The 17,796-nt window shown below is 42.7% G+C and overlaps 1 protein-coding gene across 8 annotated transcripts in view; it reads left to right on the forward strand.

Moving 5' to 3' along the window:
- LOC117755968 (doublecortin domain-containing protein 2) overlaps positions 1 to 17,796 on the forward strand; it is a 151,573-nt gene that overhangs the window by 5,516 nt on the left and 128,261 nt on the right. For 3 of the 8 annotated variants that reach the window (XM_034576192.1, XM_034576193.1, XM_034576188.1), the window contains exons 8-11: positions 1,836 to 1,968; positions 4,086 to 4,186; positions 5,694 to 5,822; positions 8,810 to 8,879. In XM_034576192.1, coding sequence (XP_034432083.1) covers positions 1,836 to 1,968; positions 4,086 to 4,186; positions 5,694 to 5,822; positions 8,810 to 8,879 — 433 coding nt within the window. Of the gene's footprint in view, positions 1 to 1,835; positions 1,969 to 4,085; positions 4,187 to 5,693; positions 5,823 to 5,922; positions 6,212 to 8,809; positions 8,880 to 12,024; positions 12,159 to 17,796 lie in introns of those variants that run through there. The other 5 variants (XM_034576187.1, XM_034576189.1, XM_034576190.1 and 2 more) reach the window with 3 other exon arrangements.

Genomic DNA, 17,796 nt, shown 5'->3' on the forward strand with positions numbered 1-17,796 from the left:
GCGATGCCCCGTGGAAAACTACCCCCCCCCCCCCCCCCCCCCCCACTGCTGCCAGCATGTCTGCTCGCTGAGGACCCGGGCCATGGGAGTGGCTCCTACTGATACCGCAGCCAGTGTGGCTGGGAGCTGGCCGGTCCAGTTGGTTGGGACCCCCTGTTTTCCCCTGGCTATCATATCACAGTGTCCTCTTGCTGACTCCTGTTCTCTGCCACTTGAGAGGGGCTCCAGATTACTTGCTGCTCGGTCCCCCTGAGCCCCCTTCACACTAACTCACTTGCTTCTCTCTCGGTCCCCCTCTCCCTCTCTCTCTCTCTCGGGCCTCCTGATACACACAGTTGTCGGCTCCCGCAGGACGTGGTACTGTAGATATGTAATGCAGAATGAGAGGGGGGAGATGACCTCAGCTTTTCCACTGCCGTGTTTCCACTTGTATTGCTGCTTGTACTGTACTCTCCTGGCTCTGCAGCACCCGTCGTCCTCTGCTTTCTCCTCCCAGAGTGAGACGCTCTTGATTTAACTGTGTTGATTTAAATAAAATCTATTTACATCTCACCACCAGGCTGTAAACATTGGAAAACAAGCTGCTCAATTTTTGGGCTGCTCGGATACATTTTGATCGTGACCTTTTACCGTGAAGTTGCCTCGCATCACTCGCAGGCGAATCGAGGTTACGAAACTGAATCAACAGCTCACCACTGCGACGGTGCCACTGCTCCTCCTGTCTTTGATCTAGCGTAGTTGTGGACACTACCGCGCTGGAGTGTGAACTCTATTTCAACCCATCCTTCGCTGAACATACCAGACAAACTTCACTCTGCTTTTGTTGTTTTATTTCTCTCCCTCGGCCCACCAACGGCTGTGGAAATTCAAACGAATATCAGCAGACTTTGCCTCTGCATTAAAGAAAGCAAACAAGTGAAGAAACAATGCGGTTATTCCCCAGACTCCATGTTAGTGAGCTTGCAAACACCATTGCCAGAAGTGTATTCTGGTGGAAGCCTGAGATCACTACACTATCCCCCGAGCCAGCCCAGGGATCCAGCCAGGCAGCTGCAGTAAAGAGCACTGTAGCTGAAAAGAAACATTAAGTCTGCTCTCTCCCACTCTGTGTATCTGTGTGTCTCTCATTCTCTGTGAGGGAGACATACCTCACCTTGCTACCTACAGAGGGGATGAGGAGCCTGTGAGAAGAAAATTGCCTTTTGTGGAAGCATTAATTCAGATGTGTACCTTGCTGTCTGAACATCACTCTGAACTCTCGCTCTCTCTCTTCCCTTCTCTCTTTTCCTCTCTTGCTCCTTCACTCTCCCACAATGCTACTAAGTCCCCAGCCCGTTTTTTCCCCTCCCCTCTCCATCAATAACCTTCTACCGTCTACTGCCGAAGAATAAGTTATTCCCTACGACTCCCTCCCTTTCCCTTTAAGCTTGTTTTGATTTTCATTGTTTGATCTGGCTTGATAAATAAGACAAATGCAGTTAGAAATTCATGGCTGCCCCATTTCATCAATAAATGATTAGTTTGCCACGCTCCCTAGTGATTGATAGGTTGTGCACGGGATGTATTGGAACCAGATGAATTCAATACAGTAGGAATCACGGGGGAGCTACAAAGCATATCAGCTCAAGAAAAAATTGAGGTCAATGGAAAATGTAAAAAAGGGGTTGAAAAGAAGAGAAACAAGTTTCGCCTCATCGTGTTTTGTCTGTTTTTTTTCTTCTTCCTCTTTAGAGAACAACAGCAAAAAAAGTCAATAATGAATCACAAAGAAATCTAAGGAAATACGCCTTAATCTGTGGCCCTGTTTTCTCCTTCTACTTTGTCTGTCCATGCAGTTTCCTCACACAGGCTTTAGCGCGGACCCTGAGCACACAGCCAGGGGCCAGATGAAGAAACACACGGCCAAGCCAGACGGAACCAAACAACAGAGGCGGGCGTCCAGAAACACAGTTCCCTTCTCAACAGGGGGTAAGCAGAGCAATTCTATAGAAATATCTCTCCTGCCCTCTCCTGTGTATCATAGACATGTATAACGATGGATGACACGTCTCCACTTCCCCCCACTATCCAGAAATCTAGCCAAAATATACCTTATAGGAATGCTGCCATCTTGTGGTAAAAACACAATTGGGCGCCAGAGTCTGCGCAGTAGCAATCTGGAGATGGAGCGAGGTCCTGCTGATACACACGCTCGACCAATCACGAGTCAGTCTGAGCTGTCAATCATTACCTTTCACTCTGTTTTTAAAAAGCATCAAATAACAATTTAAAACTGAACTTACTGGAAAAACGAAGACTGCCTAAAATAATATTTAGACTTTTTTAGTTTGGGCCATCTGCTAAGGCAGGGTTCATGACCTGTACAGCAGCCAGCCACCAGGGGGCGATGGAGACAGTTTGGCTTCACTTTTTGGGAGCTGTCATTTAATCCAGCTTCAAATACAGTTAATGGCGTGTGTACATGTGTAGGGGGGGGGAAGTGTGCACGTGTGGGAGTGTGCAAGATGAAAGTGTGGTGTGTGTTGGGAGCAAAGAGAAAGTCTACTGTTCTGTTTGTCCTGGAGCTTCCTTTGAATGATCAACCTGTTCCTTTTAAAGTCCAAACAGAGCACAGCTCCCAGTAAGAAACACGACTCTTTTCTGTGAATATTAAACAGAACAAGACTTCAAACACCGTCAAGGGGGCTTAAATCATAGATGAATTCAATCAGGCCATTTTGTTGAGTATGAATCCAGAAAGCCCCGCTAACTATGTGGGGGGAAACAAATCGCTCCAATTTTCTCCTGATGTGGGAATCAAAATGGTAATAAGTTATTAATCACAAATATCGCTGACAGAAGATCATAAAAGTGACAAAACACTGCTTTGGATTGATGGTTTGGAACATTTCAGCAGTTGGCTGTTTAAAAGCGATACTCTGTTAATAATAAAGAGACGCCGTGTCTTTACTTCTCCTGTTTAGTTATTCAGTAGGTGTTGTTTCATGGCTGTTTGTTTTACCATCTGTGCTCAGTAATACACTGACTCGACTTGAAAGACTCATCCTGTGCCGCAAACAACGTTATGCGGTGGAATAGATTGGATAATTGCCACAGTTTGAAACCTGCCATGTTTTTCATACTGAAAGAGAATTTTTTTTTTTCTTTCTCGTGTTGAGCTCGTGTCAGGATAATGTTGTCGTTTGTAGCCAGACCAGAGTGGAGTTTCTTGGCCTCACTTTTTTGCACCTGACCATGCTTGTATAGTGTGGTTTCCTCTCACAGAAGTCTTTACCAAAGGCCGGTCTGTTAGATAAAAGTCATGACTCTTCTCCAGAATGAAATCCCCTCTTAGAACACTTAATAAAGGCAGGTTGCGTTCACAAGCGTCATCAGGTACCGGATCAAAGCTTTTGGCATCAGATTTCTTTTTCCATCATTTTCTCCTTTTTCTAAACACAGCGAGTCTAGTAGGAGATCCAAAAATAATACCTGACTGAAATATATAATCACGTCTACATGGTTTTGCAGTTGTGTAATTTCCTCTTTGAGCTACGAACCAAATTTATTTTCCTGAACATTTTTCCCTCCGCCTTATCACTGATTAATCTGCATGCTCGGTTATTTACTATTTAAATGAAAATACTTAAGGCCATCGAGGTAGATTCAGGCTCAATAGTGTGTTTCATTACTCACATTCCTCCCTGTATCAGATCCAGCAGCGGCAGAAAAAAAGGGAGTTTGTTTTTCATGGAGAGAAAACCGCTGTGACATTGCCATATAAGCTATTCCCCACATGCATCAGGAGCAACCTGTCACTGTCAAGAGCTAACCCCCGGTCCGAAAGTTCACTCTGACTGACCATATTTGTGGCGTGGCAGCTGTGGCTCTCTCTGGCGCTTTTGTCTGTAAGACCGTTTCCAAACAAATAAATGGATGGACAGCGACATTGATCTCATGTGAAGTTGAACAGGGGAAAAAAGGGGAGAGGACAGGAGGGCAGTGAGGGATGGAGGGAGAGGAAGGGGGAGAGTGGATGAGAGTGCAGAAGAATGAGAAGGCGACTGCCAGCAGATGAGGTAATTGTGATTAATCACTTTTCACAGAGGGCAGTGTGTTCAATGCGCAAAACAAAAGAAGTGAGACGGCGGGAGCGGCAGAGGTGCAGGAGGACCGCCAGTTGAAGGTGGACCTGCCGATTGATCAGGTAAAACACCAACCACACGCAGAACCGCAGCCTGTTGATGTGTTAAACATTTAATCTTTGAACAGCTCGGGCCTTTTTTTTTTTTATCTTACGGGAGTCCTCCCCAAAGATAAACACTGATTCCAACTTTTACAACATGCCTCGAAGACAAGCAGAAGCAGAGTGTAAATGTCGATTACGCAACACAACAAGCTATTTAAAGCTGCTTTGATGTGAGATGAATGGATTGGATGGAAACGTGTCGGCTGCTACATCAGGGTTGTAGTCAAACAAAGAAAATCTAGGTCGACTGAAATCTTACCGACTCTCAACCAATCAATTGGTCGCAGGAGAGAAAACATCTGCACATGATAGATTAACTAAATCAGCCACAGTGCATCGAGTGCAATCTACCTGATAGCCCAATTAGCCTTAAATAAATAAAGTTAGGATTGGTAAGTTGTTTCTGAAACTCTTTATAACTTACTTATTGAAATCCTCTTCATGTCCCGATAGCCATAAATGAATAGTTGTCTGAAAATAAAAATGCTGGTGTTTGTGGACCTGGCAGGACTGTAATAAACGAAACCCATTGGAATGGACTGAATGAAATGATTGGCTGGCGCACGCGTCTGTCGCTCACCAATGTGCCTGCCTGTGTCCACCCTGCCGACGCTCTCACTGCACACAGTCTTTAGCCTGAAGCAGAGACGATGGCCAGAAGTGAGCGAGAAAGAAAAAAGTTGTCTTCCAGCAGTTTTCAGGCACTTGCACCTTCATGTGTTTTTGGGCGTAGCAAATTACAGTAAGCTATGCCGTTTCTGATACGTTCACCCCGAAGGCCTCGACTTTTTGGTTTCAACAAAATGCAGTCTTTGACATGGTGTCATTTAGTTTAGAGCTGACAACAGTAAATGCTAAACCGAGCCGTTTCTATTTAGTTGTGCAAGTTTGAATTTGTGAAAACAGGATTTCAGGATTTATGCATAGTTTTTGGTGTTCGTCTATGAAAATGAAAAGGGGAGGGGGGTTAAAAACACACCTTTGTTTTAAAAGGTAGTAGTTCTTTATTGGCTGATGTTGTCCTTAAGGCGATTAATGTAGAGGTTTTTTCTTCTTATGAAAGTAACACTGACGATTGTTCGACCAATGAGAATTTGTTGAGCCACCAGTCTATCAAGAGGCCACTGCCCTTTTTACTACAGTAGCATCATCTCCTCCTGCCGAGCTTGACCTTTCTGTGTTTTTCAACTTCAAACAGAATTAAAAAATACACTTCTATCATTTTCTTTTTACTCTTTCAGTTGTTAACTTGTGATTCCTTACAGAAGTTATTTCTCAGTTATTTCTGCCATCGCACAAGCTCAGTAAGTTTAAAACCAAAAAAAAAGGATTATTTTCTGAGCGGAATAAGGATTCTAAATGCTCATGCGAACAAGTTGCATTAATATATAAATATTTTGTAAAAATCAATACAGCAGTACAGTACAGTGTAAGCCAAGGGGGATCTTTGTTTCCCTTCCTGCAGGTTGAGGCCAAGATAGTTGAAGAGGAGTACGGAGATGGGAGCTGTTCTGCGAGTCCTTCCAAGGCCCCCCTGCATGATTCAGACGGCTTGTGTCTGCAGAGGTCTCCGTCTGCAGGTTCCCGGAATGATGTAAGTACCCTTTTTATAAGCTTTATACAGTGAGTATTTCACTTTTAGTTCATTTTTACTTTATTATTACGTCCAATTTTTTCATTTGCTTTTTGATTAGGTCACATAAAAATGGTCTAACCAGCAATTATGGTAATCACTGTGCCCGTAATTGCATGAGCAACACACAGACCTGCTCCCGGCAACTATACTTTCACCTAATGTGTGTGTAACCTGTTTTTCTGTAGCCATGGTTTTCTCTGTATATTATGTACTGTGTATTTTACCAGTGCAGCCTTTCTTCAGGGCACGGAGAGTCAGTAAAGAGCATCAGGCCACAGCGCTGCTACTGGAGACTCAGGATTAAAGACGCCTGAGCCTCAGGTTCAACTTTTCATGTAGCATGAGTTTTTATTTTTTTAAAGCTTATAGCTGCAGCCAAAGGTACTGTATGTATCACAGAGAAGAAATACATAAAGTGTCGAGCTCCACAAAAGCATGCGGCTGTATTTGATGTCTGTCCTTACTCTGGTTATTGTGTAATGTTCTCGGTGATGGAGTAGGGCTGAGCTGTGCATGCAGATGTTTTTGCATGGATCTGTGGTTCCTAGAAATTACACTCATTTAAATACACTTATTTTGCTCTAATAATCCTCGAGGGACGACAATATGAAGCAGTGTAACTGTGATGAATGCACACAATAGTTGGGTGATATTACTATTCCAAGCAATTTCATTCGGCATTGAAATGAGAAGATATTGAGTCTTATTTAAGCAATCAATAACCTTGAACATTTTGTTTTAATGAAAACTATAATTTCAGGCAGTGGCAATTACACCATAGGGGAATGTTTTGGTGTGGTGATGATTTTGCTGCCGTATGCACTTTTGCAATAAAGATATTCTTATCTGGATAATTATTGACTTCTGGGGGCCAGTTATGACCTGGGCTAAAGACCTCATTAATAGCTTAATTCATTACTTATTGCTTTTAGTCATACACGAATGTTGCTGATTCAGATTGGCTATGGATTTGACCATCAGATAGTGGAAAGTAATATTAACGATAAAAACGATCCCTGCAAGGACTCAGCTACTTTTTGCAATAATTATGTTGTAAAGCAGTTTTTGATTTGTCAGCCAGTGAACACTGACATAAGGAGAAGGAAGTGTTTTTAGTTGCAAGCTCTCCATTTGAAAACATCACGCCAGAACACATCCTCATCAGGACTAAGCACAGTTTACACTACAGTTGTCAAAGCTGTGTCAGGTCTAAGGACATTAACTGAGCCTGACATGTAGAAAATTAAAGTAGACATCAGAAAAGGGGAAGCAACGTTTTGAGCCTCACCAAAATCGTTCCCTGCAGCGTTTCTGTTTTATCTTTTATCCATGTTTTAACAAGACCCGCATCATATTTTTAAACGTTGTTGTCAGACTGGAAATAATGATGCTGCAGGTGAGACCTCCTTACTTAAAGTCGAACCATCATTCACGCGTGCTCCCCTCTTTTCCCTTTGAGGCCAAACAGACTGTCGCTGTCTCGTTGTCGGCAACCTCATCATTTAGAGGGCTGTGAATAATAATGAGGGATAACTGCGCCGCTATGACTCATACTTTGAGCTGAGTTCGGACAGATTTCCTCCCACTCCGGCGCTCATACGTGCTTGTGAAATGCCCCGCGTCCCCCGTATAGGTGCATGTATATAGTAGATATTGATGACCAAATTCAATTACATGATTACATTTTCAGCCGAAGCTTTAAATGATTTATTGGCGTGGAATTTAAATAGTGAATACATTTGCAGACAGTACACCGGCGAGGCAGCTGTGCACGTGTGATATTGACCTGTGTGGTCCGGGCCAAATAAAGAATAACGAGATTCAGCATCTCTGCCAAGTGGAGATGTCCGCTGGGAGTGAAGTCAGGCTATCTGGGTGGAAGAGAGCGAAGGATGGCGAGCGCGAGTCTGATGCACATTTATCAAAGCTTTTCTTATAATCACTTGACTGACTTTTGTTGGGCTTTTCCGAAGGTTGGCTTTTCCTTTAGAGTGCACTTTGTTAAAAAGCTGATTGATTTCATGCCGGGGGGGGGGAAGAATCTGTCTATGTTGTGGATGTCATACACTTTGAGGTAATGTGGACAAGGGTAGATTTGCGCTCAGCGGTGTCGTATCATGTTTACAACTATCATTTGTTTTGATTTAACAATATTGGCTGATTTATCAACCAGTCAGCTAAGCATTTTTTCTTAATTAATATTGTTAGAAATGCCAATACGACGAGGGATGTTTGATCAATCGTCTTCCTCTTCGTAGGAATTTTGTGATAAAAAATCGAATCGTTATCGAGCGCCCCATTGATCCATTCTTTCCTTTCCCAATACAAGTCCATTTCAATTGTCTTTCAGCTGGTTTTCCGTGATCCTATTCCCTGAAGTTTAGGTTAGCCATTTCAAAGGCCTTATTCACCCCACGCAAGGTCAACTATAATCAACTCTAGACAATGTCACCGCCTTGCTTCTCCAGCGAGCCAGGCGGAGGAAGACAATTCCTCTGGGCTTTTAAGGACTTGCTGCATTATACCATTCAATTACTGTTCATTAGACAGTGTACAGCCATTAATCAGACTGAGATGTTCTGCTAGTTCTCAGCAGGGACGATGAACTGGGGGGAAATTTATTCCGGCTTCCTGTCTGGGCCACTGTTTAGTAGTAAGGGGAGAGATGACACTTTGGAATGCACCGAAGCTCTCAGTACAGAGACATCCTAAACTGAACTGCTACTCCACTCTGCTTTCTAGTCAAGTTCTCCACTTCATGCAGCCCTGTCTTGGAATTTTTAAAAAACACAGGCTTTGTCAGAGATTTACTGCATATGTGGGAGAGTATTACGAATCTGATATATCACCAAAAGGGGGGCAAGCTGACAGATTTACTGATTAGAGCTTCATATGCATTGAATATGACTAGATGATGATATGAGAAACTGATTTATGTTTTCCAGGAGGCTAAAGAGAGGGAGGTGTCTTCCAGGCTCAGCAGAATACGGTCACGGATGTCCCGCTTTTTCAAGGGTAGGTTCATCAAAGCATAAAGCCTGGTAGCAGCGGCGGCGGCGGCCCCCGCATTCCCCTCCGCAGCACCTAATGCACCCATAAAGAGACCACTAATACACTCCGCATTACCAGTTCCTCCCTCACATCGCATGTCACCAGATCCGCAACCACCTCTCAACATCTGGGAGAGCTTTACGCCATGCTTTATGGAGACCATCTGGTTGAGTGGGTTTTTTTTGCCTCTCCTATCTCAGATGACTTATTCCAGTATTAAAGGCACCTGCACATCAAGGTGTGCCACGCTGAGAGCCTGGGAGTATTCACCACTTTTTTTATATCCCGTGTCCTTTGTAATTTGGAACCACTCAGACAGAATGAGAGGGATATGCACCTTGTTACTATGAAAATCCTTGTTTTTCTCCACAACTTCTTATTCTATGTAGAATTACATGGTCCGGCTTTTATTTGATCAATCTAGAGAAGAACACATCTGCAACAAAAACAACAAAATAGGTGCTGTACACATTTGATTATTGGGCGCAGAGAAGATAACATAGGGTTTTAAAACACAAACCAAAGCAGTGATGTAAACTTGACATTCTCCTTTGTTGGGGGGGAATATGCCTTTCAGTTTGCTCAGGCAATTTCATTCTAATTGCCTACAAAACACAGGCTTTAGTAGCGAGGCCCATTCAGTGGTTTCCCAGCATCTTCTATTGTCCCTTGTGAAAATTCCAAAGGTGACTAATGGAACAGGATGCGAATCCCTGCAGGTGGTTATCACTGTTTGCCCTTCAATCTGAGGTTCACTCTGTCAGTGTGACACCAGGAAAATCACTGCATCCTGTGCTAACAGCAGGCTCCCTGCCTCACGCACATGTCAGCCGTGCTATAATAAAGGTACACAAATACACATCCACGTGCATTCACAAAGGCACATTATTGAGGAGGAACAGCAGTCCGCATCGAACGTTTCTGCCATAGACGTGTGCATGATTTTTACGTACAAATATGTATTTGCTCTTGATTATCCTCATATTGAGAGTACTAGAGGTCGAGATGCAGCCTCATGCTCTCTAGCGCTGCCTATGATTTCCCTGCAGAATGCCAATGGGCACTGTAGGGGGCATTCGAAATATATCACAGCACATCATTGCTTGCCTACTACAGACTGACGTACTCATTTTTCTGTCCCTATCGCGTTATATATTGTTGTTGCTGTTTATGAATGGTTTCGGCATCGTTCATGCCTCATAGTCCCTCGCTGTCACTGTGGATCTGCAGATGACACAAATGCAAAGCATAACTGGAGACTCCAGCCACAGAGGCGAGAAGCGGGGAGTGAAAGGAAATTGGAGTGATCTGTAACAAAATCAAACTTGCCTGCCACTTGTCTCGCCTCGGAATGTCTATAGCTGGGGCCAGTTTTTATCCTTGAAAGGAATTTTTCGGCTGAGTGAAAATAGTTGACCTTTTTCTTAAAAGCAAATCTACCATTAAAGCACTTACTGCACCCGGTCTCCTTCATACACTGTACTTTACAAGGAGTATGCCATCTTGACTCCCATGTATAAAAACAGGGGATACTACTTTGTTCAGTTTGGCTGAGATTCTCCTTCAAAAGTTATTGGCACCATGTACAATGGCCTTGTAATTTATGGGAACTGTTAGGGCCTCTGACAGAAGTTGTAAAGCATCTTGACTGATTGGTTAGATGGGAGATGTGTGCACTCATGGCATATTGTCGCCTGTATGTGCGCACGACATGCAGGGAGTTGCATGGCTTGCTCTGTCACAGATAAATTACTCCACACAGTCAAATTAAGTTGTTGTAAATCACCCCGCGGACCCGAGACTAGTCCTGAGTGACGACCTTTACGCCTATTTGACTTTAACTCTTATTTATGTTAATCACATCTGTATTATATCGACAGTAAAACTGTGTCATATTCTAAAAGGTCATTGTTTTGCAGCACAGCATCTGACAGGAGCAGAAAAACACACTTGTTTTGTTGATTATGAAGTGTAAGAAGTATGGACATGCTGGTACAAATACATTTTCCAATTTTTTTTCTGAAAAAAAATGAAACATCAACATTCCCTATTGTTATATGCATGACTGTCATTCAAATGTGTGTAACATACAAATAATTAGGGACTGATTTAACTTAACATACCCCCTGATTTCAAATCCATAGAATGTAGTAGAGCTACAGAGCAAAGCAGTGCTCATCAACCATATGGGGATACAGCATGTCCCATGTTATTGTATCGCATTATAAGAACATGCGGGCATTACAGATGCTTGGTGTGGATATTACAAACTTATGAAATCCCATTACAAAGAGCTCCGGATTCATTATATTTACGGCGCTTAAGTAAAGCCCGTGTTCTGTGGATGTTAGTCTGCTACACTGCATCTTATCCTATTTTGCCTCTGCTTCATTCATCCCATGTAAAGTTTTTATTCAGGCAAAGAGCAGCTGTATCCTTGGGGATGGCTTCGCCGAGGGAGTATTAGAGCCTTTGGTAACTATACTGTAAAGTTGGAATAAAATGTAAGCTTTTCTTCTCATTCATCATATAGATGTCATGAAAGGCCTTCAAGAGACGGCAGCTCCCAATAGCGTCTTTTTTTTTATTACATGTACATGGTGAAAAATAATAAGTTCTAAAGGCCGTGTTTTGAAAATCAGCCATTGTGATGTGAGGGACGCTTCTGCGTGTGATCTTCGCTGCACTCGAGACGACAGGCTCTGTGAAGTGCACCACTGCCCAGTTACACATTAGCTTTGATTGCCAGTTTGTTCTGTGCGCAGCCTGTAGCTTTGAACTGCGTCTCGAGATGAAAGCCAACCTTGTCCACTGTGTGTCCACTGTAGGCCGCTGCTGTTGCTTATGCCGGGATGAGCATTATGTATAATTTATTATACAATCCATCCTGAGACGGTGCCCCATCTCTGCTCCATTTTAATCTAATGCCTCTTCTTTCTTTCTGCATCCTGTGATGACTGTGGTCAATACATGATACCACTAAGGTATGCCTTTGTTGTGTCCAACAGAGAGACTTTGATATCTGCAGTTCCCGTGGCGAGGGGATAGTCATTCAGTTCTCATTCTCTCGCTTTCTCTCTTTCTCGCTTTCTCTTCCTTTAACTACCAGAGTCAGAGAAGAGTGTCAAACTGCTGAGGACCAGACGTCCGCGTTCACTTCTGTCTCCAGAAGCCAGCTGCTCGTGTATGAGATGAAACAGTGTTATAAAGCAAATAAAAATGTCTTGCCTCTTGACAGCCCCACCGTGAATATATAGCCTCTTATTTCAGTGAATATATTGCATAATTATGTATGGTTATGAATATTACATGGAGCCTCACACTGAGCGCATGGTAAGATGCCTAATTGCAGAGTTTAATTATTAAGAAGCAAAGGTCCTGAGCGGATTTTGTGAGAAGCACTTTTGATAAATTATTTTTTGCAGTTTTCTGATGAATTATTTTGGGGGCTTGTGTCTAATCAGCCGGCATAGTGGACGGCGAAACTGCTCTTGAGAGAGACTTATCTTCCCATGGAGAGGAATTACTATGCTGATTAAATCCACTGAAATCAACTAATACCTTAATGATATTGGAGTGGATCAAAAAACAGAATCATTGCCTCTCATAGTTGTGGCTACGGCGAACACAAGGGCACAGCGACGGTATGAGGGCTGTTGCCATCGACCTCGGGGCACAGCTTTAATATTTCTGTGTAGAATGATGGAGAGAAACGGGCCGAGTGTGTGATGGTATGTGCTAAAGCAAACCTCATTAAGCACTGTGTAGTACTGTAGTACTTTTATACTTCGTATGAAGCACTTCAAGGAAAAAGTCCAGAGAGGCTGACTAAACAAGGAATAATAAACTAGATCTCCCTCAAGAACTGCCAAAGCCACTAAACACAGCTGCTTGCATAACTGCAGTACTATTGCTACTGCCACTTCTTCCCTCAGCATGTACTTTAACCGAGGCGCCCACACAAAAATATTCCTCTGTAGTTATGTATTCAGTTCAAGTGCACTTAGTATGCAGAAAAGTTTAAGGCTTGACCTCGGCTTTTGTATCGAAAGCTATTTGAAAATGAATAAAACAGGCTGCTCTGCATGTTACTTCAAATATAGAACTAGTACAACTGATGTATTCTTCCATAAAAGCTAATGGCTGTAATGCAGACAATAAGAGTCATTGACCCACTTAAACGCAGTTGTGTGTCGCGCTGTGACAGTGCGAAAAGTTGTTCCACCGCAGCCATCGGATCAAACGCAGGGTAATAGCTGGATCCCCTCCAATCCCCTCCTAAAAGATGCATGGCGGTCTAGCACTTGTGAGAAGCAGTCAAGCAGGTTTTTGCGAGCCAGCACAAATATGTGAATAATTGATTGATATTGATGTGAGGATCACCTCGGTGTATCCAGGAGTTGTTTGGTTTGGAAGTCTCCTGTGGAGGGCAGGTGCGTGGGCCATCTGTCAATAACATGTCAGCGGTCTCACATGGCGAGGCACTCTGACCGGCTCAGACGCTTCAGTGAGCAGCTGAGCAAATGTTCTCAATGTGACAGGATGGAAATAATGGGCACATGCTAAATCTGTGTGGTGATGTGATGTGATGTAATTGCAGTGATTATAAATGATTGATCGGACAAAATAATAGTCGATGCATTTAGTGTAAACCAGTTACTGCTTTTAATGTTGTGGCTGATGGGTTTAGATAGGACCGAGTTTTCTTGTTAACCTTTAGAAAACTTGCCTTTATCAGTCATTGTAAGTTAAGGAATAAATGTAAAGTATTTAGAAACATTAGTCCACTTAACTTGAAAGGGCAACTAGAATGACACTAGAGTGGATTCCTCTGCCTATAGGTCCAAGAGTCCCTGTATGAAACCCCGTTTGAATTCACTGGATCCAGATTTTTATTTAGATCTGCATCAAATAGATTTTATTGCATCCAGATCCATGATATATTCTTTTTATTTATGTTGAAAAACAATGTCAATGAAAGTGAAAGAAATAAAGTAATTCTGGATCTGCCCACTGATCTGAATCCGCACTGCATCCTTCCACCAATGTCGTGGAAATTGGTTGTTTAATTTTTGGAGTAAACCTGCTAACTAACTAACTAACTAACTAACAAACACACAACCAGCCAAACAAAAGCAGACGGAAACATAACCTCCTCGGCGAAGGTAATTACCTCCTTATTGGGGATTGTTAGTATGACTATAATTGAGGTTATCTTAATTTGAAATCATGAGTTGAGATACTGTTGAAGTGAATATGTTTGACAAGATAAAGCAAGAAAAAAACAATTATTTAAACAGCAAAAAATCAATAGTTAAACAACTGAACTTTCTGAGTTTATACAAAGCTAATCTTCATGTTGAGTTCACTCATGTTTTTAGGCAGCAGTTGAACTTTAGTTCCTAAGTTTACCCAACTTGAAGTTTATTACAGTGCAGGTAAATTAACTATAACACTTCTTTACTGTGAACAATACAATGATGTAGATGTAGAATGTGGGAGAAGTGCCACCATTACAATAATCCTGCATCACAAATTTAAACCGTTTCATGTTCAAGTCCTTGCTCAATGGAACATTGTCATCGCTATGGCAATTTTATAGCAGGCTCAATCGGACAAAAGTCTCTATGAACTTTTTGTGTCCTGTGTGATTGAAATGAAAATTGTCGAAGGTCATTTCATACAGAGGCTCCACATGCCTAGAGCCCCGCACTGAGCCTGCCCGCACACAGGATGGTCATGTGGTGTTATAAAAAGACCTGCGCCGCCACTTATATCATCCAGAGCCACCAGGAGGCCACTTTCCCTCCCTCTCTCCCTCTCTCTCTCCTTCTCTGTGTGTTCCAGCCTGGTAGCCACCGACTGTCTGAAGCTAATGGCTGGAAGCATGGCTAAAAGCTCTCAGTGTGATAAGGTAATGTAGAGAGAGAGAGAGGGCGAAAGAGTGCTACATCAGTGAGGCCATATATACTGATTATACAGCGATGAGGAAATGGTCTAAAAATAAAAACAAATGGAGAATGCTACATGATATCACCGCACCCAGATTGCTGACTGCGGTGTTCGGACTCGCATCCAGATGGTTACGAAGCAGCGATGATGCTGGGAGCGGAGACTCAGTGCTGTCCTCTCCACTGACCTTCCTGATGTCACGCTTAATAAAATAAAAGAGAGTAACATTCTGTTTCGCAGATGCATGAATGGATTATGAACATTACTCTCAAAACATTGCATAATTCAGCAGTGTTATTCTCACAGGGCTCCTCGAGTGCCTCTGTGGTATAGTTGCATCGGGCTGTTATCTGTTGTAGTTGGTCAAATTAAGCTTTTAAAAGAAAAGTGGGCCCATACGTTTAGTAACAAGACTTTATCCGACTACCTATTATCATTCCGTACCGCAGATGTTACCAACGTCAAGCTTTTAAAAGTCTGTAAGTGATCACAGCAATATGAGAAAAAAAAAAAAAAACGACACTCTGTGCTTGTGTAATTTCAGCGTCTGCAGATGATGCCCCCGCAGTATAGATTTCTGTTATACCAGCCTCTCTCTTGCTTCTTCTCTCACCTTGTCTTCACTCATTTGCTCCTCTGCAGCTTCACCACACACATGCAAGCGTGGGTTCACATTAGCTTTTTACATTTCCATTTTGGGGATTTTTGTTTCTTCCTTTCTGACTCCTTTTTCTGTCCCTCTCAGGCTTCCTCTCTCCCTTGCTTTCTCTCTCTCTGTCTTTTCCCCTGTTGTTTTCCTTTATCTGTTCCCAGACTGCTTGTCCTTAGTAAGATGGATGTGTGCATTCCTAGGGCAGATGGCCCTGTTGTTACTCCGTTGTACCCTGCTCACACTTTAACACCCGGCCTGCTTGTCTGGTCTGATGGGCCGTTGCCTGGGGAAAGGACTTGAGTTCTACACTGTGCAGCAAACGTGGGGCTGTGCAGCTGACCGCATGGGTGCTCACATCCTCTTTTTATGGGAGTAGACTCGAGCAGACTGTGTGCCAAATACACCGATGGGCTTTTTTTCTGTAAGGATCAGAGGTTTTGTTATAGGAAAGCTTCAGTAGTGCATAGTGAGCTATTTATTTTGGTGTCATTTACTCAAATGTAAATCAGAATATTTTAAAATTGCCTAAAGGTAACACAGATAGTTATTCATGCTGAGAAAAGATGGGGCACCTACTGTGAAAATGGAATCTAGTAATTACGATAGATGGTTTTGCTTATTGCAGCCTTTTTGTTTGATTTCTTGCTGTAAGGGAACTTTTCAAAACGGATAAATCTCGGCCCAGTCAGTATTTTAATGCTGGGTTCAGGTTCAGAGACTTGATCCTCTAAAGTATTTTTAAATAACTTTTTGACTGAATAAATTGTAATACTCCAACCACTTTGGTCACATTTCAAAGATTCCTCAAAGTTCTGGATACAAAAAATGCACTTCTTTTTCCTTAGTTTTAAGGACACAAAAAGTGAGCATTCTTTTGTCGGTAACCTTAAGTAAATATGCAGTTTTCTGTCATTTGTTTAACTCAAGTATTCAACATATTCCTTTCTATTCCTAAAGACATAAGATATTACACTGAAATTGAAGTTAAATGGAAAGATTCACCAAGTACCTACAGTATTTATATAACTGTTCCTCCTCGTGTTGTATGTATAGTTTTACGTTTCAGTCAGGTATGTCAGCAGCAGCTGGTCTCTGATGTTTGGTGTTGAGCTGACCGGACAGCTGTGTGTGGACATTTTTGATGTCAGTACATGTACGTTAAAAAGAATCATCTGCACATCTGCTTCTTTGACTATTGCTACTGTCTGAATCTTGCGGTTTTACCTACCATTATACTGCAACTGAAATATTCAGTTATATAGAGAATTCTGATTGATTTTAAACGGGAAAAAAACAACAACAAATGTTTCCGCATGCATATTCTGCACATGTCCAATCATTGTGACCCCCTCCTACCTAATAACTACCTCTGATTGGGCACCATTTTGCATGACGGTAACCTGGGCCTTTTTGATTGATTCATTCCATTTCATTGCCATGATAAACTTTTATAACAGCTATCATTTACTGGCAGCATGTGTAGAACCTCTTTGGGAGATCTGTGCTTGATTTCTACATGGTGATCTGAGGATGATAAATCACTGGCTACACATAAATTACATCAGTGGAATCACATGCGGTATTGGCTTTTTGTGGGTACATATGTAAATCCAGCCCGGGATTTTCAGCTCTGTGAAATTGCAGCCTTTGTCTCCCCTCTAACCATACACTTTCTTTCATTTCAATCTCAGCATGCGATTGGAATATTGTCCCTTAGCTGCTCCTATCATATGTAATGAATGTGCTGCCCCAAAGGTGAGAGCGGTAATTGATTAAAAACCATAATGTTTTCCATGCCTCAGTGTAGTCTGATAAGGATATCTGTGGTGTGTGTGTGTGTGTGTGTGTGTGTGTGTGTGTGTGTGTGTGTGTGTGTGTGTGTGTGTGTGTGTGTGTGTGTGTGTGTGTGTGTGTGTGTGTGTGTGTGTGTGTGTGTGTGTGTGTGTGTGTGTGTGTGTGTGTGCGCGCGCGCGCGCGCGTGTAGGTGTTCTGTTTGCTGGCCTGCGTGGAGTGGACATCAAAGTTGCATGCGCCGTGGCTCTTGTTTAATCCTGGCTAATGAAGAAGCTGCGTGTGTGCTTGTGGGTCACTGTGGGAACGTGCGCAGCGAGGTCACTTCAAAGGCGGGATAATGACGGATTAAGCCTAAATCATGGCCGCGCTTTCGCCGCTGTCTCACATCTAGCCTGTCGCTTTGCATTTTATGAACAAATCATCGCAACATGATGTGGTAAAATGTGCCCGCCCTAATTTCCCTTGTCCATTTTTCCCAACGCA

The sequence above is a fragment of the Hippoglossus hippoglossus genome, chromosome 22 (assembly GCF_009819705.1).
Source record: "Hippoglossus hippoglossus isolate fHipHip1 chromosome 22, fHipHip1.pri, whole genome shotgun sequence".
Lineage (NCBI taxonomy): Eukaryota > Metazoa > Chordata > Actinopteri > Pleuronectiformes > Pleuronectidae > Hippoglossus > Hippoglossus hippoglossus.